This window comes from Macaca fascicularis, chromosome 14, assembly GCF_037993035.2.
Source record: "Macaca fascicularis isolate 582-1 chromosome 14, T2T-MFA8v1.1".
In the NCBI taxonomy this organism is placed as follows: domain Eukaryota; kingdom Metazoa; phylum Chordata; class Mammalia; order Primates; family Cercopithecidae; genus Macaca; species Macaca fascicularis.
Genome location: NC_088388.1, coordinates 75,960,207 through 75,983,391, shown reverse-complemented (window position 1 = coordinate 75,983,391; position 23,185 = coordinate 75,960,207). Strand labels below are relative to the sequence as shown.

General features: G+C 54.2%; 1 protein-coding gene across 2 annotated transcripts in view; it reads right to left on the bottom strand.

Annotated features, from left to right (window-relative positions):
• CAPN5 (calpain 5) overlaps positions 1 to 23,185 on the bottom strand; it is a 57,420-nt gene that overhangs the window by 27,585 nt on the left and 6,650 nt on the right. For both annotated transcript variants that reach the window (XM_045371255.2, XM_005579153.4), the window contains exons 2-3: positions 12,026 to 12,225; positions 2,907 to 3,038 (exon numbers count right to left, since the gene is read on the bottom strand). In XM_045371255.2, the coding sequence (XP_045227190.1) occupies positions 2,907 to 3,038; positions 12,026 to 12,190 (297 nt within the window). In that variant the 5' untranslated portion in view covers positions 12,191 to 12,225. The remainder of the gene's footprint in view (positions 1 to 2,906; positions 3,039 to 12,025; positions 12,226 to 23,185) is intronic.

The window sequence follows — 23,185 nt, the reverse complement described above, 5'->3', positions numbered from 1 at the left end:
TTTTTTTGGCCAGGAGCTGCCTGACTCCCCCTGGGCCCAGGCCTGGCCCTGTGGCTCAGAGCAGGCATCAGGTCTGCCCCTGTGCCCGGGGCTGCCCCAGGCTCCAGAGAGGTGAGCTCACAGCTGACCTTGGCTTAGGCCAGGCCAGGACCAATGGCAAATGTTCAACCAAACTGTTGCATCCTGATTTCAAGTTCCTAAAACCTGGTCACCTGAAGTCCACTGCCCTGCCCTCAGGGAATGTACCATCAAGTCGGGGAAGCTAAAATGCCCCCATCAGGGACCCCGTAGGATCAGGGCACGAGGCTAAGAGATGTCTGGCAGAACAGAGAAGCAGGTGGGGCATCTGGAAGGGGGCAGGGGAGGGAATTTAACATGTGCAGAGAGTGTGAAAGGCAAGGGTTTGCCTTCCTCTGGCCCCTTTAATCCTCCACAACCCTGGGCGCTGGAAAGGTCAATTTACACTGAGGACAAAAACAGCTAGCAGCAGACCCAGCCGGCATCAGATCCAGGTCAGGCTGGCTTCCAATCCTGTGAGGGGTAAGGGTGGCTTCCTGTGTGGGGGTGTGTTGGGGGCATATGTGTCGAGGGTGTGATGCTCAGTGTGTCTGAGGCTCAGAATCCCCAAGTGTGAGGTGGGGAGGGCAAGGGTGCAGCTCAGGCTGGGCAGCACCCCCACTGCCCTTCCATGGAGAAAACAAGGAGGCCCTGCAGGGCAACAGGCCCAGAAAGTGAGGGGTGACAACAAACAGAGCCCAGTCAGCAGGGACGAGGGAGGGAAGGTACAGTAATGAGCTCCGCAGGGCGCTGAGCCTCCTTCTGGGATCCATGGGCTAGCACCACAGCAGCACAGGAGGCAAAGCGCAATTAGCCAGGAGCGCTCAGACCCACCCTGGCCTCCCTGGGACCCAAGCTGCTGTAGATCAGCCTCTTGGCCCTGGCAGCCTCCCAGACCAGCCAGGCCAGGTGCCCCAACCCCCTGCAATAGGAACCTTTGGCCCACAGATAAACACGGGCCTCCTGCCTGCAGTCCTGGGCCCGCTCTTCACTGGTAAGAGGCAGAGCTGCACCAGGAACCGCTTGGGGCCAAGCCCAGGGCAGAACACACAGGCTTCCACCTACAAATGGCCAGACGGATGGCCTCCCCAGGAGAGGACCCAGTGGAGTGAGGCCCAGAGCCACAAGGCCCTGGGAGGTCTGGGACAGCAAGGCCGACCATGGGGCTGCTGGGTGGTAGCTGAGTCCAACAATTTGGAAAGGAGCTCTGCTCCCAAAACTCTCCTGAGCCTTCTCTACTCCACGTCCCTGGTGGCCTAGGCAGGGACATATACGTTGGGCCAATTCTGCCCGTGGGGAGCTCACCTCATGGGGGAGGTGAAAGATAAAACAGGCAATTACAGGGCAAGGTGGGAGGTGGGGACAGCCCTACAGGATGCCCATGTGCCCCTTCAGCCCCTGACTGAGCCCTCATCTAGCACGGGCTGGGCTCTAAGGCAGGGGGACCTTGTTCTGGGCTCAGAGAAGGGGGTGGGAGCCTGGAAGCTGGAGAGTGAGGACCAGCCCGACACCCAGAGCACAGAACCAGGCTGCAGCCCTCTGTGGGCCTTCAGGTATAGAACTAAAATGAGCCAACAGGTGGCTCTCGGAAGCCCTCCTGGCTCAGGTGCCCCATGAATACCCACATCCACACGCTGCAACCGTGGCCTCTGCCAAGGCCCCAGGGGCCCTACAGCAGGCAGGGCTCCTACCCTGCAGGACCACTGGGGCTAGGCCTCAGGGATGCCCACCCTGGAGTGGCTTTGAAAGGTTACACCCCTGTTCTGCAGACTCAAGAGCAAGACACCTATCAGAGTCTCAGCCTCGCCCAAGGGCACTGCTCCCTCTGACGGCCAAGGGATACCTCAGAGAATGAGGAAAATCTCAGTCTTGCACAGGAGTACCTTACCTGTATGTTCTATAATATTAATTATCATAATGCTGGTAGGCACGGCCACCTTTGGCCAAGTACCACGCCACACAAGGCTTGTTGAGTGCAGCATCTGGTCCCACCCTCACCACTCCCCAAGAGACAGCCACTCCGATTGTCCTGATTTTGCTGATGAGTCACCTGAGGCCAGCTCCAAAGCTACCAAGCGCTGAGGCTCACTGCCAAGCCTGGGAGATGCAGGTGTCCAGTGCTCCTCAGCCCCACTGCCAGCCCCTCCCAAGGGATGGCAGAAGGGCAGGGATGAGCAAGGGGCCATGACCAGAGTCTCCCTGCAGTCCCTGACAATAATTCTTCAGGAAGCCAGGGTCTGCCTCCACTCTGGTCTCCCTGCCTCCTGTGAACTGAATATAAGGCCCCTCTGCCAAGTGCTGGGATAGGAGGTCGGGTTGCAGGACCAGAGCCCATTCTTTCCAACCCAAACCCTTTGGCCCTAGTCCAGAACACCAGAGCTTGGAACCAGGAGTCGTGAAGCTGGGGATAGCCAACCCACCCTTGCTCAACAACTGGGAAAAGTCAGGCCCAGAGGAGGACAGCGACCAGCCGAGTCACGCAGCAGGTCTGTGTCTGTCAGGGGTCTCCTGAGCCCCACCAGAGGTGTACACTGCACACTAAATGTGATGCACACAGCTTCCACATTTCACAGGTGTGTGTTAATCCACCAAGTGTCCCCAACAACGGGGACGGGGAGAACATATCAGAATGACCTTGGGAGCCCCACAGATTCCCAGTGCCTGCCCAGCTGGAGGGTGAGGGATGGCAATTCTGACGCTTGGCCAGAACTGGGGTCCCCCACCCCATCCCTGGCACAGGCTTTTGAAAGTCTCATCTGCCACGTTCAGGTTCCGCCTGTCTGGCAGTGAGAGCCGCAGGCTGCGTTCACACTCCCCAGCACCCTGCCCCACCCTGCCCCAGGCCTCACCTTTTGCCACAGCGACTCCCGGGAGGCAAGTGACGAGCAGGCTGCCACAAACCAGCAGTTGCCCACCTGGCCCTGGTGCAGGTCGTGGGAGCTGATGCCATCCACAAAGAGGCGGGGGTCCTCGCAAATGTCCTGCAGAGACGGTGAGGAGAGAGCGTGAGGGGCTGAGGAGCATGCGGATGCCCCCCATGGCAGAGGACATGGCAGACACAGACATGACAGACAGACTTGCTGTGTGACTGTGAGCATGGAGAGTCACCTGCCTCCCACCACAGACTCGGGGCCCCATGTGGCCCATCTGCTCCCTGCTTGCCCCTTACCCCGTGGTCCTGCCTGGGATCCCTCTCCCCTTCCTGGCTGGAGAGGGCTCCTCTGCTAAAGGTTTGCTGATGAAGAACCTGTGGGAAGACGTCAGAGCGCCAGACCCAGGGCACTGCCTTCCTTCTGCCCGCTGCGCCCCTCCCTAACCAGCAAAAGCTCTGTTCCCTTCTGTCTCCAGCACCAGCAGCCCGAGTGCCCACCCCCGCCAGCCCACAGAGGCCCAGCAGGATTAAGTGGGGTGGGAGTGCAGGCATGGGGCAAACACCCAAATCCCATGTGGGGAGCACAAAGTGAGGGGCCAGTGGGGAGCAGTGGGCCAGGCCCCGCAAGGCACTTGACTCGTACAGTCTCATATCTGATCCTCATGCCGCCCAAGGAGCGAGGAGTTGTCATTCCATTGTATGGGTGAGGAATGGAGGTTCAGAGAGGGACTGTGACTTGTCAAAGGCACACAGCAAGCAAATGCTCAAGTGGAACAAAAACTCAAGTGAGGTAAAAACTTCGTCCCCTCCCCTCCCCTCCCCTCCGCTCTCCTCCCCTCCCCTCCGCTCTCCTCCCCTCCCCTCTTCTTTTCTTTTCTGACACAGTCTTGCACTTTTGCCCAGGCTGGGGTCTGGAGTGCATTGAGTACAGTGGCGCAATCTCGGCTCTCTGCAACCTCCACCTCCTGGGTTCAAGCGATTCTCCTGCCTCAGCCTCCCAAGTAGCTGGGATTACAGGGGCCCACCACCATCCCCAGCTAATTTTTATATTTTTAGTAGAGACACGGTTCCTCCATGTTGGCCAGGCTGGTCTCAAACTCCTGACCTAAGGTGATCTGCCCACCTCGGCCTCCCAAAGTGCTGGGATTACAAGCATAAGCCACCGCACCCAGCCTCCATTTTTATTTTCTACAGAGACCGGCGGGCATGGCCCAAGAGGCTGCTCCATGAGACGTGGCCAGGGAATCTGGCCAGGGCAGCCACTGACCAGGGAATGATCCATGAGCAATTGGCTGCTCTCAGGCCCAGCACTTCCTAATTTCTGGAAGCCCCTTGCCCTGCCTGCCAAGAGAGAGGCAGCCCAGGGGGGCTCCAGTACCAGTTGCCCTCTGCACCTGACCCTGCCCCAGGGGGGCTCCAGTACCAGCTGCCCTCTGCACCTGACGCTGCCCAAGGAGCTCTGGCTTGGGTTTTCCACCTCTTCCTGCGGTGGGGGTATTTTCCTTAAAAGCTCCCTGAGGCAGTGCTGTGAAAGGCAAAAGCATGGGCTTTGGTTTCAGACTGGAGACTGAATTCCAGCTCCTCACTCGGCAGTCTGGCGAGCTCTCTGCGCCTCGGCTTTCTGATTTATAAAGTAGGAACAACGATTTCTTTATGTTGTTGGATTTGGGGGGTTTTTTTTTCTTTTTTTGAGACATGGTCTCATCTGTCACCCAAACTGGAGCGCAGTCACAATCACAGCTCACTGCAGCCTCAACCTCCTAGGCTCAAGCGATCCTCTGGCCTAAGCCTCATGAATAACTGGGACTGTAGGTCCACACCACCACACTCAGCTAACTCTTAAATTTTTTGTAGAGATGAGGTCTTACTATGTTGCCCAGGCTGGTCTCAAACTCCTGAGCTCAAGCAATCTTCCCACCTTAGCCTCCCAAAGTGCTGGGATGACAGGCTTGAGCCAACGTGCATGGCCAATAATTTCTACTTTGCGAGGAGAAATCAGTGTATGTAAAGTACTAAGCCCAGGGCCTGACCCAAAGCGAATGAAAGTCTCCTTCAATGTTCACGTGCTAGGAAGCTATGCCCAGACCACCATGGGTGGCTCCAGCACCAAGAGATGCAACCAGGAAGGGTCAGCTCACCCTGTGTTCCCGCAGCTGTAATCATCCCGCCCCAAGGCCTGAGCTAGGGGTGGGGCCTGGCCTGATCCCTAGCCCTGGCCCAGGGAACAGAGCAGGCCTCTCCTCCTCTCCCATTGCCTCACTGAGCTGAGGAAGCCACTACTCCCCAGGGGTTGTGGGTACAGTGGAGAGTGGGGACTGGCAAACACTGAGACATGCCTTTCATGCACCAGGCATCCTGCTAGCACCACAATCCATCCTCACCATGGCACTGAGAGGTGGGCAATAGTTCCCTTTTACAGATAAGGAAACTGAGGCCCAGGGAGGTTGAATACCATGCCCTGGCCACACAGCACGGGCAGATGGCAGCAGCCCTCTGCCTGCCTCCACTCCAACAGGCACTCCTGAACTAGTTCCATCCCAAGAGCTTCTGCGATCCTACCACAGGCGGCCAGCAGAGGGCGGAAGAGGCAGGAAGACAGAATTTGAATGTCTGCTCCCTGTCTACTGGCTGTGCAACTTTGGGCCTCACCCATGCAGACGAGATAAATGACCATCCCTGCAGGGCTGTGTAGGGACTCTACAGATCGCGGAGCAGAGCAGTGGCAAGGGAAAATGGGGCAGAGGGCCCCTAGTTCCCACCAAGATGGGGACCCTGCCTGTCACCTCTGCCCAGAATAACCAGAGTTTTAGAGGGTCAGAGAAAAGGCTAGAATGCCCCCAAGGGCATGAGCAGCTCCTGAGACCTGGCCCCTCCTTCCAGTTGGCACCACAGGGTGCCCCAGGGCCAACCTGCACAGCGGCTTCTGCAGAGCACAGGTCTAGGAAACCCAGTGAGGCCACCTGCTCTCATCCATTCCCAAGGGCACCCCCTCAGGAAGCACAGGCAGGAAGAAGGGACTCGCCTCCCCTCCCCGCTGCCCTCTTATCTTCCCTCCCAGCCCTGGCCCACACCCCACAACCAGCCCATCCTCTGAGCCAGAGGGAGCTATGACTTAGCTTCTGTTCCCTGAGGCCAGGAGGGCAGGCAAGACGGGGAAGGGAGAGGGGCTTCCATATACGGAGGACCCCAGCCACATCCCTGGGAAGAGAAACAGCTACCACCTGCCATCAGCAGGGTCTATGGCAGGAAGTGACTCAGGTGACCCTCCACTTCAGATCCTCCCAGCCAGTGTCCTAAGACAGACACACGACTGCCCCATCCCACAGAGGAGGAGGGTGAGCCCAGGACAGGGCAGTGATGTCCAAGATAACAAGGCAAGTAAGTGGGCCAATCCGATGGGACGCCCTAGGTCTGCTGGGCTCCCAACCACGGTCTCCCCACACTGAGCACCACAGCTGGGGCAGACCTGAGGTGCAGATCCAACCAGATCTAGGCCCCAGAACAGGGCTCTGGCCCCAGACACTTCTCCAGTCCTTGAGAGACAGACGGAGCTCGGGAGTCGCGATTCCCAGATTCCATCACCCTGACTTGCTGTGGAAGAGCAGGGACCTGGGGGCAATTGTGCAGCCAGACAGAGCAGAAGGCAGCCAGGCATGTTCCCACTGCCAGGAGAGGCTCAGGGTCACCAGCTCTCACCAAGAGAAGCCACCTGAGGTTGGTGGCACCTGGAGTCTGCTCTGGAATCCAGGGGCCACCTTGGGGCACCTGTAAAGGAACAATAGTAGAAATATCTCATGACGACTGGGCACCTGCTATGTGGCAGGCACTGTGCAAAACAACCCTGTGAGTGGGCACAGTTGGCATCCCCTTTTTATGGATGAGGAAACCAAGGCACAGAAAGATTAAGTCACTTGCTCAGGGCCACACAAGAAAAGGTGAACTGAGATTCAAATTCAGGCGGTCTGGCTGCAGTCTCCAGGTGGACTAGGTTTGTTTGTTTGTTTGTTTTTTAGATGGAGTCTCGCCCTGTCGCCCAGGCTGGAGTGCAGTGGCGCGATCTTGGCTCACTGCAACCTCCGCCTCCTGGGTTCAAACAATTCTCCTGCCTCAGCCTCTAGAGTAGCTGGGGCTATAGGCGCCTGCCACCACACCCAGCTAATTTTTCTATTTTTAGTAGAGACAGGGTTTCACCATGTTGTCCAGGCTGGTCTCAGGTGGGCTAGGTTTTATGGGTGACAAAGCCATCCTTCCTTCATCTGTCTCCCTGCACCTGTCCTAACCCAGATTAGGGGGTATCTCACTAGATAGCAATGAGACCAAGGGGTTGGGGATGCCCAGGCCCTCACCCCTGCCACCATGGGGCCAGGCTTCTCAAGTCCAGTGTTTGTCCTTCCGCTTTTCCTGGGCCACTGGCTGGACATAGGTCATAGAGTAAGTGAGGGAAGGTCTCTGCCCACAGGCAGGGACCTTGAGAAGGAGCCAGGCCCTGAACCTCCATGTGAGCAGGGCTGTGACAACAGGAGCCAGAGATAAATCAGAGGAAGCTGCCTGGAGGCAGTGATGCTGGCAGAGCAGGCATGGAGAGTGCTGGTAAGCAGGAAGGTTCAGGAGGGAAATGGAGACCCGAAGTGTCCTGAGGCAGATGCTGCCTCCAAAGCGGTCCTCAGGTGCCCAACCACCTGTGCTCCCTTCCATCCCTGTGCATACTTGCTGGGTTTCCTTAGGGTCCCCACCACCAGCCTGTGAGCTCCTAAGCAGGGCCCAGGCCTGATTTTGCCAACTTCCAGGTTTAGCAAAGCTTGGCAGGTTCCACTGGGGCTGCGGACAGGTCCCTGGGAGGGAGGGGGGACAAAGCGGTGCACAGGATTGGGCTGTACGGGGCTGCCCCTGAGGGCTGGAGGTTGACCATTTCTCCAGTCAACACAGCTCTAGGACAGCCTTCTGCACCTGCAGTCACCGCTCCCCTGCTCAGCCCCTCCCAGCCAGTTAGACCAGCTTCACCTGACAGGCCACAGCCCAGCCCACCTCCCTTCTCCCCTCGTGGCACAACAAGAAATTCCGGTTTCTAGTCCTGGTGTACAAGGCAAGGCAAGGCAGCAGACTGGATCCATGGCACCTGAGCTGTACCTGCAGAGGCTCCCTCCACGTCTGTCCTCCTCCCCCACTCTTTGTCCATCCAGCTTCACCCCAGTCACCTCCCTCCTGGAATCTAGGATCACAGAAGGAATGAACTAGACAGTGGGAAACAGGTCCGGGACTTCCATCTGGAACTGGAAAAGGAGCTGTAGCCTACGGCCCATCCCCTCTGCAGAAGACTTGCCCTCCCCCAGCCCTATCTCCTTCTCCTCCATGGCGGTCCCCACCCTTCAAGGCCTCTGAAAGCTCTCTCTGACCCCACTGAACCCCATCTCTGAGCACATGCCCAGAAGGGGGTCATTCCTGGGCCGTTGCCCCCGCCTCCCCGCGCTGCCAGGCCTTGCTGCAAACTGCCTGTTCTGTGGCATGAAAAGGCCTTATGTTCAGGGAGCCCAGGAGTAGGGCCATCTCCAGGAAATGGCTTGATGGATAAGATCCCAGGGACTGGGCTGGGGCTGGGGCCCCCGAGACTGCCCCGGGGGAATTCTGGAGGTTCCAAACTGGTGTCTGTTCATTGGACCCCCACCCCTTGTCCCCTCTGCATTCCACCAAAGGCCCTCCAGGCTCATACCCAGATGTGGGAGAGACAGCGCACTGGATGAGGGGATGCTGCCCCCACAGTGGTGACAGGAGGCCGCCTACCAGGGCCCTAGCCCTGAGCGAGGAGAAAGGACACCCTGAGCTCCCAGGCCTGGGGACAGTCCCCATTCTCCACGCATCTCCTCAGCCAGGCCTGTGAGGGGCCGGTGAATGACCACTGTACTGGAAAGAACAAAAACATAGCGAGCCTGTGGGCAAAGGGTGTGGGTTCAAGGCAAGTGCCCAGGTCAGCACCCAAGAGGACAAGGCCTGGTCCCACCTGCAGAGTTAATAGGAGATGGGATGTCCCAGCCAGGGTGGTTCTAGGTCTCCAACACAGGGTTGCCAAGGATAAGACGAGCAAGAGAGGGGAACCAGTTTGTCACCTGTCTCCCATGTGTATGACACCACAAATACCTCAAGTCATTTCAGTTTCCAGAAACTGTGACCAGCAAGAATTATCCTTCCCCAATTACAGATGAGGAAACTGAGGCCCAAGTAGGAGTGACTTGTTCAAGGTCACACTTCTAGTGAGGTAGGGCCAAGGCTGGAGTCAAGTTCATTCTGGCTCAAAAACTAGCCTCGGCATTCCATTTGAGAGGCAGGGAGGCTGGGAGCCTGGTTGAGGACATCCTCCAAGAACAGAGCAGCCACTATAAGGACCAACTCAGCCGGGCGCAGTGGCTCATGCCTGTAATCCCAGCACTTTGGGAGGCCAAGGCGGATGGATCAAAAGGTCAGGAGATCGAGACCATCCTGGCTAACATGGTGAAACCCCGTCTCTAATAAAAATACAAAAAATTAGCCGGGCATAGTGGCGGGCACCTGTAGTCCCAGCTACTCGGGAGGCTGAGCCAGGAGAATGGCGTGAACCCGGGAGGCGGAGCTTGCAGTGAGCCGAGACCGCGCCACTGCACTCCAGCCTGGGCGACAGAGCGAGGCTCCGTCTGGAAAAAAAAGGACCAACTCAGAGAAGAAGCTGGAGGGGATGGATGGGCATGCATGCAGCACCGCTTCCCATTTGTAAACAGGCGGTCACAGGTAAGACTTCATCAAAACAAGGCTGCCTGAGGCCAAAGTTCCCTCTCACTGGTGAGCAGCTGGGTGTTACTAATAACCCACTGGGCTGGGCCTGCCTCACTGCTGAGCCAAGACTGCTTGACTTCCTGCTCCACAAACCTCCCATCCCATTAGTGGGACAGGGGCTGCCTGTCCCGCAGGCCTGTTGCCAGCCAGTAGGCAGTGCCTGCACACACGGTTTAGGAAATCCAGGCAGTGCCATGGACCATCCACCCCAGCCTGGTCTGAGTCCCTATCGATGCTGCCCCATGGACTCCACTCACACAGCTCTCTGAACACCAGCCACCATATGTTCTCTGCCACCTGCCCCCACATCCAGGACAGGGCAGCTCTGCGTGTTTGGAAAGGGCAGGACACCGAGTGAGCCAGCAAGGAAGGCAATGAGAGGAGGAGGTGTGGCAGGGCTCCTGAACCCGCAAGGAAAGGGGCTCAGAAAGGGCAGCTGACTCCCCCGGTTCACGCAGCGGGAGAGTACCAAGTGGGCCAACCTGGCGTCTCCTCCTTTCACCGAGGCAGGCCCAGCCTGCTCCCGCCAGGCCTCACCAGCCTCTTTCCAGTCCATCTGGGCAATGGCCAGAGGGCAGGAGGGAGTCAGGATGGGGGCAGCCAGGCGATGGAGTGGGAGGAGGGTGAAGACCTCCAGTGCCCAGCCCTCCCCGCCGCAGCCAAGGCCTCACAAAGGCCCTTTGAGGCCAGCTCCCTCTCCACCTACTTGACAAAGGAAGAGAGGAAGGCGTGTGTGGGAGAGGGGGCCCGAGAGGCAGAACTCTTGTGGCCAGGCCAGGAGGCTCCTGGGCCTTCCAGAGAGTCAGTACAGGGCCAGGGGGTCTGTTACAGCTCTTGGGACTGAGGTCAAGGGCACCAGGGGCCCTTTATCTGGTGTCAGGAAGGTGGGACGCAGGGAGGCAAGGCTCCTGGGTCCTCACCTACCCCTGCTAGCAGCTCATGGGCGATCTAGGACATGCACCTTCCTCTCTTGGCCTCAGTTTTCTCTGCCTCTCAAGAGTCCCAGTCCAAGGACATCTACAGGGTATTTTCAGTCAGAAGGGACTCGAGATCATAGCCTGGGAGGGAAACTAGAAAACTACATTTCATTTTCCCAAAAAGCCCAGGGGATCACAGGGAACTTTGGAAAATGCAAATCTGACCCTATCACAGGCTGCTGAAAGCCTTTGCCTCAGAGGGACCTCCCTACCCACAGAGCAAGGTTGAGCATCTTGGCCCCAGATCTGCCATCCCGGGCACGGCCCTCCGCCGGCCCACAGGAGCCTGAGGGGCTCCGACCTGTGAGTTTCTATTCCCTCTGCCTTTTCCCACCCGGCCCTTCGGGCAAAAGCCTCATCACCCTTCACCTCCAAGACGCCTCCTCTGATTACTGGGCTGCGGGAGTCACAGCCTCCTCCGGCCCTGAGCATCCTTGAGACAGCACAGTCTCCTGCACTGTGAGGGGATGGCCCTCACAGTGTCACCAGCACAGCCCTGGAGGCCAAGGAGGGGCCTGCGCAGTAACCTCCAGCCGCTTCCCCTCCATCCAGGCCACCAGGGACCCCACTCTGTAGGACCCACAGACAAGCAGCGAACCCCTCCCCAGCCCACCCTCACATCCAGGAATCGGGGTTCATGGGGATGAAATCACACCACAAGGCCAAACATTTCTGTGTAACACACTCTAGCCTCAGGGACCAAGAGAAGCGGTCGGAGAGATGCCACCTGTTCATCATTATCAATAGCCATGGTCCCGTACTGGCTGCCAGGCTGTGTGTGGAATCTGGCATGCATTACCTCTTTTAATTCTCACAACCACCCTATGAGGTAGGTACTACTATTTTTTTTACTATTATTATTATTATTGATTAATCATCATAATAAATACTTTTCATTTCTACCACAAATGACTATTTCAAAATCATGATGATAACAATCAGGAAAGCAAATTCCTTACATTTGGATGTCAGTCTACATTTTACTAAAAACGGTCATATCCACATCACCCCATTTTTATTCCAAAAATGACCCTCAGTGGGGCTGAGGTTACTGCCCCGTTTTTCCTGTGAGGAAGCGGAGGCCCTGAGAGGGATGAAGGCCTGGCTGGGCCTCAACCAGTCCAGTGGTGGGCACAGGATTACAGCCCATTCTCCGAGCTCCCTATCCAGATCAAATTTCACCGTTTCAGCACCCTCACTTTCTCAGCAGCCTGGGGCTAAGGATGCCTCCTCCCGCCACTCCAATGTCCCTGCAGACCCAGCCGTGTGGGTGGGCCTAGGCCTGCTCACCCAGCTCCAGCTGGGACCAGACACTGACCTTGGGCCGCTTCCACCTGACAGTGGGCCCGGGCGTGCCCTTATAGTAGAGCGAGTCATCAGTGGCAGGGAAGAGGGGGTCCTCGAAGAGCACCTTCCTGCGCAGGCAGTCCCGCCTCAGGGCCGAGTAGTTCTGGTCCTCATAGGGCTTCACGCACGAGAACATGGTGGTTGCTGCCTCAGGGAGGGAAGGGGGAACACCTGGACAGGAGGGCAAGAAGACCGTCACTCGTGGAGTCCCTGGGTCCCTGCTGTGCCCTGTGAAGTGGACATCATCAGCCCCATGGTACAGGCAAGGAAGGCTCAGAGAGGCGTGGAGCCTATCAAAGGTCACACAGCTGGTATACGGCAGAGCGGGACCTTCACAGACTGGATTTTCTCGTTTCTGAAGCTCAGAGGCGGTACCAGGCCCGCAGGCCACTCAGAGCTCAGGCCTGGCCCAGACCGCACCCACCTCGCTGCATTCCTTTGACCAACCTTCCGTATACCTCCTCAGACAGAATCAGACCAGTGGCCAGCCCTGGCAGCTCCTGTGCCTCCCACAGGAAAGCAGCGTGTGCCTCCGGGTTTCCCTCCCCTCCTCTAGAGAGTGGCACATTTCTGTCTGGTGTGGGAAAACCTTGCCCCAGGTACCCCTCTTGGCATCATTCATTCATTCTCTCGGTCCTCCCCGCACCATGCTGCCTTCCTCACAGCACCTCGGGATAGATGCCTCCAATTCCGTAGAGAGCAGGCCCATGGCTCCTTAACCCTCCCTCCATTCCCCAGGGGCCCTGGTGTGGGTAGAGGGCAGGGCAGGGCAGGGCAAGGAACAGTGGCTGGCAGGGCCTGCATATCAGGTGCGCCGAGAGATGCTCAGACAGCCAAGCGCCTGAGTGACCACCCCATTTATGACCCCCCCACCCCATCCCTCAAACTCCATCTGGGCTGCGGTGCAGCCCCACAGCGCCCGGTCTCCTCTTCCTGGGGCCTGCCCAGGGTAACAGTGCAACCCTTTGGGGGTAAAGGCCACAATTTCCAGCCCAGCCCTGACGGAAACCAGGGCAAGGTAGGCTGGCTGTGGGAGCGACATCTGAGAGCAAGACCGAGTGAGTGCCAGCCCCAGTGGCACCGCCCTCCTGCTGGGTGACGCCGGACAGGTCATGTGAACTCTCTGGGCCGTTTTCTCGGCTCAGTGATGGGAACTACGCAGCGCTGCTGCACCTCCTGGAAGGAGCGAACCCATTAACTGAAGGCTGAGGAGCCTGCCGAGCACGCCAGTAGGAAGAGGAGTGAGGCGGCAGGGGCCGAGACACCCGGTGGTCCCAAGAGACGCCCCTTTTCCCTGGCCAGATGTGCGTGTGTACTGCCTGCCAACAGTGCCAGTGAGCACACGGCTGCCAGCTTTCACAAAATACAACTGAGGCTCAGTGAGGTGAGGCGACCTGCCCAAGCTCCCCCGGAAACCTGGTGTCTGGACAGGGACCCAGATCCTCCGACTTCAGTACCACCGCCTTGGCTGTGTGACCCTACCGCTCTCACTCAGGGTCTCCCCACACACCGTGGCTGAGCTGGGGCCTCACTGGGGCCTCACGTGGAGGGAAATAGGGAAGGGAGAGACAGGAAGGGAAAGAGGCAAGTTCGGGTAGTGAGCACGGGCACGGATGGACAGCAGGGAGGAAGGGGGGCCATTGTCCCCCCCACCTGCCAAGGGAGCTGACAGCAGTTGTCCCCTGCTCTGCACCTGAAGCCATTTCACCTTCTGCCCCCACATCCGTACTGGGGCAGCTTGTGACCTCAGGCCAACCACTTAACTTCTCTGGCTGCCCCTCTGCCCAGGGAGGCCAGCAGCCCTGCCCCCTCCCACCCATTCTCCCTGCCTTGGAGGCCTAAGGGAGAGAGAGGAGCCCACAGAGCCAGCTCCCGGGCTTCAGGCTTCTGGCACAGTCACCAAGGAGCATCATTAGCACCACGGGTTTCCGGCAGGGTCAGCTCGGGAAGCAATTTAAGCTAAAAGAATTAGATCAGAGAAGCTGAAAGCAGGAGCCCAGAAATCAGCTCTTGCAATTCCAGTGTTTCTGAGCCTAGAGGGCCCAGAGATGGGGAGCAAGCTCACCCAGGTCACACAGCCAGGCCGGTAGAGAAAGAGGGTCTGGGTGTTCTCCAGGCCAGGAAGGGGCCAACACTGTTGGGAGGGTCCACTCCTGGGGATGACGGAAGGGAGGGAGAGGCCACAAAGGGAGAGCTCAGCTAGGCCGAGGGCTGCACAGGGCCAGGCCTGGCTGGCTGAGGGTCTGATACCATTGCCCCATTCCTCCAGCCTCACCCGCCTGCCAGGCTGACCTTGGCCTACTTATGTGAGGTTCTTCTGGCCCCAGCCCTTACACAGACTGCCCTCTATACTCTCCATCTGCCCCAAGGTCACCTCCCAGTGTATCTATGGGGCCAACACCCCAACAGGGTCAGCTGTCCTCTGCTAGCTCCAGGTAGAGCACTGAAGGCCACAGACAGACCACGAGGCAGGCAAGCTGCTCCACCCAGGCCTTTTCTTTCTGAGCCTGAGCTTAGGCCCGCAGCACTTCCTGTCTCCCTGGTGTTTTCAGCTGTTTGGGCCAAGCAGGACCACCTGAGCTTCCCAGCTGCCCTGTGCGCCTGCCCTCTTCCCTCCTCCTGCCAGTCTCATCCCCACCATTCTCCACCCTGGGCTGAAGCTCCAGGGCTCGGAGCTCCTCGCAGCTCCCACAAAACTGTTTCCTCAGGGCCTCTGCACACAGTGTTCCTCTGCCATCCTGTGCCCCTGGGACAGCACCCATTAACACTGTACCCCATCTGCACATGACTTCTCTGCCTCCCCAGCCTACCCCATATCCCTCCAGGGCAGGGGCCATGTCCAGCTCCTCTCTCTATCCCAGGGTCCAATGCCGGGCTTCAGGGACTGAGTAGCTGTGTTGCATGAACCAATAAACATGAGTACAGGTGGAATTCCTTCAAGAAGAGAAAAAGGCTCAGAGAGTGGCAGAGGCTCCCAAGGGGAATCAGCTTTCCACATCACAGCCGCCAGCACTCAGGTCTGCTGCAGCAGGGCCCACCCCTTCACCCTGGCGCAGGCCTGGCTCTCCTCTCCTCCCCTCCCTGATAGCTGGGTGCCAGCCAGTGCCCACACCCCCACTATCTAGGCTGTAGCCCTAGCACATTCTGCTGCAGCCCGGCCCTTCTCCAGCACCTGAGACTCGGCCCGGGCCCCCGCTGCCCTGAGCAGGCCGCATCACCTCACTGGTCTGCATGCTCCTTGTCTGGAAGAGACAATGTGCCAGGGCCTCTGGGCCACTGTGAGGAGCAAATAATACCCCACCATGCAGAGCGGCACTCTGTATCCTTTCATGCTCTGTGCCCTGAGGACTGACAACCTCAGGCAGTCGACATCTGGGCTTCACCCACGATGTGTCCAGACCCCTGCCAGGCATGGGGGGGCTACCACAACTTGGGGTTCCTGTCTGAGTTGGTCTAGTGTGGCCAACAGACACAAGGCCAAATGAAGTATGTCTCATTCAGCAAGAGGAAAGCAGGGAAGCCTCCACACAAGCCCGGCCACAGAGGCAGGAGAGAAAGGCCATTCCCGGCAAAGGAAACAGCTCACGCGAAGGCTCAGAGGTACGAAAGACATCTTTCTTACCACATCAGGGCACCCCCTAAAAGGAGCACAGTGCTAACCTGGGCCCTGCTTTGGGAAGCCTAGGAAATGAAGTCTGGAGGCTTGAGACCTGCATAAGAGGCTGCAGACTCTGGACAAGTTCCTTGATGTTCCCATCTACAAAATGGCTTAGCTGGTCATCATCTCCAGGGAAGGCTCACTGGTATCAGCCCTCCTCCTCCTGTGGCCAGGGCAGCGGTGAGTCAGACCCAGCCTGTGACCTCTGTGGCGGTGAGTCAGACCCAGCGTGGCCTCTGTGGACCAAGAGTGGAAGTTTGGAGTTGGATCAGAATGAGGGGGCTGGGGGTGCTCACTAGGGAGCTTCAGGAACCCAGACTTCTGGCAGGTCAGTCAGATCTGAGTTTGCATCCCAGCTGCATCATTTAGCTGCCGTGTGTCCTTGGGCAAGGTGGGAACCCCTCTGAGCTGTCAATCAGCAAGGCTCCTCTGAGCCCCACTGGGTTCCAGCCTCTAAGGTGACAGACGACAGAAAGAAAGTGGCATCTGTTCCTAGGCCTGCCTTAGGGAAGCTCAGTCTGTCCTCACCTGGGACATGGTTGGTACTCCTCTTCCAGGAGGCTGTGTGGCCTAGTCTGCTGTTCCCTGGACCTGCTGGAGGTGGCAGGGACAGCCTGGCTGTGTACAGGATAGAATAAGGCCTCATCTTCCAGTGGCCTGATACCCGTGAGCCTTCCCTGGACCACTTAAGCCATTTTGTAGGTGGGAACACCAAGGAATTTGTCCTTGAGGCAGAAGCCAAGGCCAGGCTCCAGAGCTGTGTGGAGGGGCAAGTCACTTACCCCTCTGAGCCTCTGAGAGACGGGGTCATGGAGCCAGCATCAGCCCCAGGGGTATGATAAGAACCAAGGATACAGCTGAACCCAAGCCCAGAAGCAAGAGGGCCTCAAAGCCACCATGGGCCTCAAAGCCACAAAGGGCCCAGAATAAGCAGAGCCATTTGAAGAGAACAAGCCGGAGGACTTACACTAAGTAACAAGGCTGATCACAAAGCTCACGGGGTACTGTCTCACAGACCAATGGAACAGAATATAGAGTTCAAAAATAAGCCACAAGTATAAGGACACCTGATATATGACAAAAGAGCTGCCACAATGCACTGGGGAAAGGATTTATCTTTTCAATAAATGGTGGGTCAATTGGCTATCCATAAGGAAAAATAGTCGTCTTACCCCTACCTCAAACCGTATACAAAACTTATTCCAGATAGATTTCAAATCTAACTGAAAGGTAAAACAATAATGCTTTTAGGAAAGAACATGAGAAAAACAGTATACCCAAATGGCCTAAAAAGGGAAGAAAAAGTGCTCAACGTCACTAATCATTAAGGAAATGCAAATTAAAACCACAATAAGATACCACTATGCCCCCAGTAGAATGACTAAAGTGAAACACATGCAGACACACACACACACAGTCCCAAGTAGAGCTCTTATGCATTGATGGTAGGAGGATAAATTGGTATAATCACTTTGCAAAACCATTTGACTATATCTAGAAAACCTGAAGAAATAATATAATCATGTGTTCATATAATCTAGTAATCTAGTAATTCTAAGAATATGTCCAATAGAAATGCATGCACACATTCAGCAAAAACCATGTACAAGAATGTCTATTGCAGTAGTATTTGTTAGAGCTGAAAATAAGAAACAAGCTAAATGTTCATTAACAATGGAATGGATCAATAAGTTCTTGTATATTCATAATAGAATAGTAAACAATAATAAAAATGAAAAATGTTGTCGCACACAACCCTATGGATGGATCTTACAAGCATATTAAGCAAAAGAAGCAATATTACATGATTCTACTTAAGTAAAATAGAAAAGCAGGGACAGCATTACCCCATTACCAAAGCCAGATAAAGACACTACAAGAAAAGAAAATTACAGGCCAATATGCCTTATGAACATAGATGCAAAACCTTCAACAAAATACTAACAAACAAGCTGGGTGTGATGGTGCATGCCTGTAGTCCCAGCTACTCAAGAGCCTCAGGAGGATAGCAAGACCCAATCTCTAGGAAAAATAATAATAATAATAATAATAATAATAATAAGGCAAATAATTCAAAAGCACATTAAAAGGATCATTCACCATGATCAAGTAAGATTTATATCAAGGATGCACGGATGGTTCAATATATGCAAATCAATAAACATGATACACAATACTAACAGAACGAAGGGCAAAAAACATAAGATCATCTCATTTAATTAAAAAAACACATTTGACAAGATTCAGCATCCTTTCATGACAAACAAAATAGGTATAGAAGGAATACACAGAAATCAGTAGCATTTTTATATACTAACAACACACTATCCAAAAGAGTCAAGAAAACAATCCAATTTACAATAGTTGCCATGGAAAAAAGAAATGCTTAGGAATAAATATAACCAAGAAGGTAAAAGACTTGTACACTGAAAATTATCAAACACTGATGAAAGAAATTGAAGACACAAATAAATGGAAAGATTCTGTATATGTAGATAAGAATTCGTATTGGTAAAATGTCCATTCTACCCAAAACAATCTACAGATTCAATGCAATCCCCTATCAAAATTCCAATGACATTTTTTGCAGAAATAAAAAACAATCCTTAAAATTCATACAGAATCACAAAAGACCCTGAATAGCCAAAGCAATCTTAAACAAAAAGAACAAAGCTGGAGGCATCACGCCACTGACTTCAAAATACACTACAAAGCTATAGTAACCAAACCATATGGTACTGGCACAAAAACAGACAAAAGACCAATGGAACAGAATAGAAAGCCCAGAAATGAGTCCACACATTTAATTTGTCAATTAATTTTCAACAAAAGTACCAAGGACACACAAAGTGGAAAGGACAGTCTCTCCAATAATTGGTGTTGGGAAAACTGGATATCCACATGCAGAAGAATAAAAGTTTCCCTATCTCTCATCGTATGCAAACATGGACTCAAATGGACTAAAGACTTAAATATAAGACCTGAAATTATGAAACTACTAGAAGAAAACATGGGAAAAGCTGTTATGACATTGGTCTGGGCAATGATATTTTAGATATGACCCCAAAAGCACAGACAACAAAAGCAAAAATAGACAAAGGGGATTACATAAAGCTAAAAAAGTTTCTGCACAACAAAGAAAACAACAGAATGAAGAGACAACCTGCAGAATGGGAAAAAAGTTTGCAAACTAGGCACCTGACAAGAGTCAATATCCAGAATAGATAAGAAATTCAAGCAACTCAATAGCAAAAAACCCTAATGATCTGATTTTAAAGTGGGCAAATGATCTGAATAGACATTTCTCTAAAGAAGACATACAAATGGTCAATAGGCATATGAAAAAAATGCTCAACATTGGCTGGGCGCAGTGGCTCATGCCTGTAATCCCAGCACTTTGGGAGGCCGAGGCAGGTGGATCACCTAAGGTCAGGAGTTCAAGACCAGCCTGCTCAACATGGTGAAACCCCATCTCTACTAAAAATACAAAAAATTAGCCAGGCAGGCACCCAGCTACTCAGGAGGCTGAGGCAGGAGAATCGCTTGAACCCAGGAGGTGGAGGTTGCAGTGAGCTGAGATCACACCACTGCACTCCAGCCTGGGAAACAAGAGTGAAACTCCGTCTCAAAAAAAAAAAAAAATTAAAAAGCTCAACATCACTAATCATTAGGGAAATGAAAATCAAAACCACAGTGAAATACCACCTCCCATCTTTTGGCTTTTATGAAAAAGACAAAAGTGTGATATCTTACCAAAAAAAACGACAAAAGATATGTCTTTTATAAAGAAGACTTTTTTTAAATCTTTTTTTTTTTTTTGATAGAGTCTCGCTCTGTCGCCCAGGCTGGAGTGCAGTGGCGCAATCTCGGCTCACTGCAACCTCTCCTTCCCAGGTTCAAGCCATTCTCCTGGCTCAGCGTCCCAAGTAGCTGGGATTACAGGCATGCGCCACCATGCCTGGCTAATTTTTGTATTTTTAGTAGAGACAGCGTTTCACCATGTTGGCCAGGCTGGTCTCGAACTCCTGACCTCAGGTGATTCACCTGCCTTGGCCTCCCAAAGTGCTGGGGTTACAGGCACGAGCCACTCACTGTGCCTGACTTAAATCTTTTTACAAAAGATATATCTTTTATAAAAAAGACAAAAGATAAGTGTGGGCGAGGATATGGAGAAAAGGAAACCCTTGTACACTGTTGGTGGGAATGTAAATTAGTACAGCCATTATGGAAAACAGTATAGAGGTTTCTCAAAAAATTAAAAATAAAACTACCATATGATCCAGCAATCCCACTACTGGGTATAAATCCAAAGGAAATGAAGTCAGTACGTTGAAGACATATCTGCACTCCCATGTTCACTACAGCACTATTCACAGTAGCCAAGATATGGAATTAACCTAAGAGTCCATCAATGGATGAATGGGTAAAGAAAATGTGGTATATACATACAATGTAATCTAATTCAGCCATAAAAAGAAAGAAATCTGATCACTTGTTACATAGATAAACCTGGAAGATAATATGCTAAGTGAAATAAGCCAGACACAGAAAGACAAATCCCACATGATCTTACTCATATGTGGAAGTTTTTAAAAGTTGAACTCATAGAAGCAGAAAGTAGAAGGGTGGTCAACAGGGACTGAGGGGTGAGGGTGGGGAGGGAGGTTGCAGAGATGTCAAAGGACACAAAATTTCAGTTAGATAAGAGGAGTAAGTTCAAGAGATCTATAAGTTCAAGAGATTGATTGCAACACGGTGACAATAGTTAATAGCAATAGATTATACTCTTGAAGATTGCTAGAAGTAGACTTTTCATTTTTTGGAGTCTCATTCTGTTGCCCAGGCTGGAGTGCAGTAGCGCAATCTTGGCTCACTGCAACCTCCCTCTAACGGATTCAAGCGATTCACCTGCCTCAGCCTCCCAAGCAGCTGGGATAACAGGTGCCTACCACCAGACTCGGACAATTTTTGTAGTTTTAGTAGAGATGGGGTTTCACCATGTTGGCCAGGCTGGTCTCAAGCTCCTGATTTGCCTGCCTCGGCCTCCCAAAGCGCTGGGATTCTAGGCGTGAGCCACCACTCCTGGCCGAGAGTAGATTTTGAGTGTTCTCAGGACAAAAAAGTATGTGAGATAATGCGTGTGATAATTAACTCGATTTAGCCATTCCACAATGTATAACGCATTTCAAAATATTACATTGTACATGATAAACATAAACAATTTTTATCTGTTAAAAAGATCCATTTTTTTTTTAGACAAGCAAAGCCAGCATAATTCATCTACAGTGAACAGAAAGCAGGACTTGGCTATCTTGGGGGTAGAGACTGGAAGGGGTGTGAGAGAGCTTCTGGGGTTCTGGTAAAACTACTTCTTAATCTGGGTGGTGTTTACATGGGTGTGGTCCCTGTGCAAATACACTGAACTCTATACTTATGACCTACTGCACCTGTCTGTAGATCAGTTACATACGCTTCAGTAAAAAGGTAAACAAAAGGACTGGCTGAATGTGGTGACCCAGGTCCCAGCAGATCAGGGCCCTTCACAGCTGTAGCCCTGTCCAGCTGGACACCACATACCCAGGGGGGCTGACCTAGGGGGAAGGGAGGCAGAGTGGGAAAGTGCCCCAGGCTGGGTCCGAGCACTAGACTTTGTCACGCAGGCTGTGTGACCTTCTGCGAGCCTCCACTTCTCTGATCTCAGCCTCCTCCTCTAGCTCTCAGGATACTTGCAGGCTTGATACTCAGAGTGTCTCAACACTTGGGGCAGTCCACAAGAAGGTCCTACAGGTGTGTGGCACCCCCACACCCCAACCAAGCACACACCTGCAAGGTTTCCTCTGCACCGGAGAAGGGGAGACGCCAGCCAGAGACCATTCCTAGGGGGATGTTTTCAGCCCTGAGGAAGGTGGCATCGTGCTCAGAAAAAAAGGGGAGGGAAGAGGTGTGGGGCAGGGATCATGGATGAGGCTGCAGAGGATCCCACCAGAGGCCCCAGGATGCCAGGTGCAGGAGTCTGGCTTCATCCTAAGGTGATGGGGAGTGTGGAAGGGTGCTGAGAAGGGGAAGGACTTGGTCATGGCTGTCTCGGGGAGCTCCATCTGGCTGCCACATGGGAAACGGACTAGAAAAGGACAAGACTAGACCAGATACACCATAAGAACGTCCACAGGACTTGGACTGGCAGGCTCACATGTGGACGTGGAGGGGCTGGGTTCCAGGGCCAAGTGGGAGAGAGCCTCAACTCTTCCTGGTGGCCAGCCAGTGGTGGGGGTGAAGGAAAAACACAGGAATGCCTACTGGGGGTCCTTCTCCTATGCCCCACTGCCCCATACCCCACACTGGTGCCCAGTGCAAAGCACAGGCCTGGCAGAGTGGGTATCACCCAGTGCTGGCCGAAGGAGCCAGTGATGCCCTCACCCATTCCCTGCCAATCAAAGCTCCCTTTCCCCTACCTCCCTTCCTCAACCTCTTCTCCCCTCTCAAGGGAAGACACCCCCCACCACTGCCCTTTGCCATATGAACAGGGGAGGGCTGAACAGCTGGGGCTTCATCATTCAGGGGACACAGTCAATTCCAACCTGCACATCTTTCCTGATGCCCGATCTGGGCTGGCGCTGAGCTGGCTGATGAGGAAGGGGCTGGGGGAAATGGTGGTGGCCTTCTGAGATGGAGCCTGAGCAGGGCCCGAAGGATAGGCCAGAATCAGCAAGGGCATAGCAGGGCAGGATGCGGCACAGGGAGAGGGAAAAGGTGGGAGGGCACTGGGTGGGTGGAGCCTGGGGGGGAGTTGGCAGGACCAGCTCTGCAGGGCTGGGGATGCCAGGCAGAGGGGCATTGGCACTTACTGAGGCACAGGGGAGCCAGGGGCAAGACTAAAGGTCAGATGCTGATACAGTGACCCAGGACTGGAAGTGCCCTGGCTTGAGCCATAGCAGGGAAGGCCAGAAGCCAGAGGGGACTGGAAAGGGCAGAAACTCCATTTGGTGGCTGCCTGGTTATTTGTGGTTTTGATTCTGTTAATGTATTTATCCCCTTCTATCCCATACCCCATCCTCCATCTGCTCCCTAAGTCACCACCTAATAAGATGCTTAAAGCGTGTCTCTCTGTCCTTTCGTGGGTGTACTGTGACCTCCCAGGCCCCTGTCTCTCTGACGTGCCGTGTGCTGAGGAATGGATGGCAGGGTGGGGAGGGAGAATGTGCTGTGGAGGGACAGCCAGGCTCAGCGCCACCTCAGGCTCTCAGCCCCTGGGCCACCCAAAGCTCCAGGCTCCTGGGTTCTGGCGCCAGAGCCAAGGCAACCAGGCCCAGTGAGTCACTCCAGCCACCACCAGGCGAGCTGGCACCAGGGCTGGGAAATCCTGTCTTTCTTCTCCCCTCCTCTTCCCTTATCGTTTCTGTGTCCAATCCATTCTCCACCCGGCTGCTGAGTGATCTTTCTAACATAAATCCTACCAGGCCGCTCCCCTGCTAG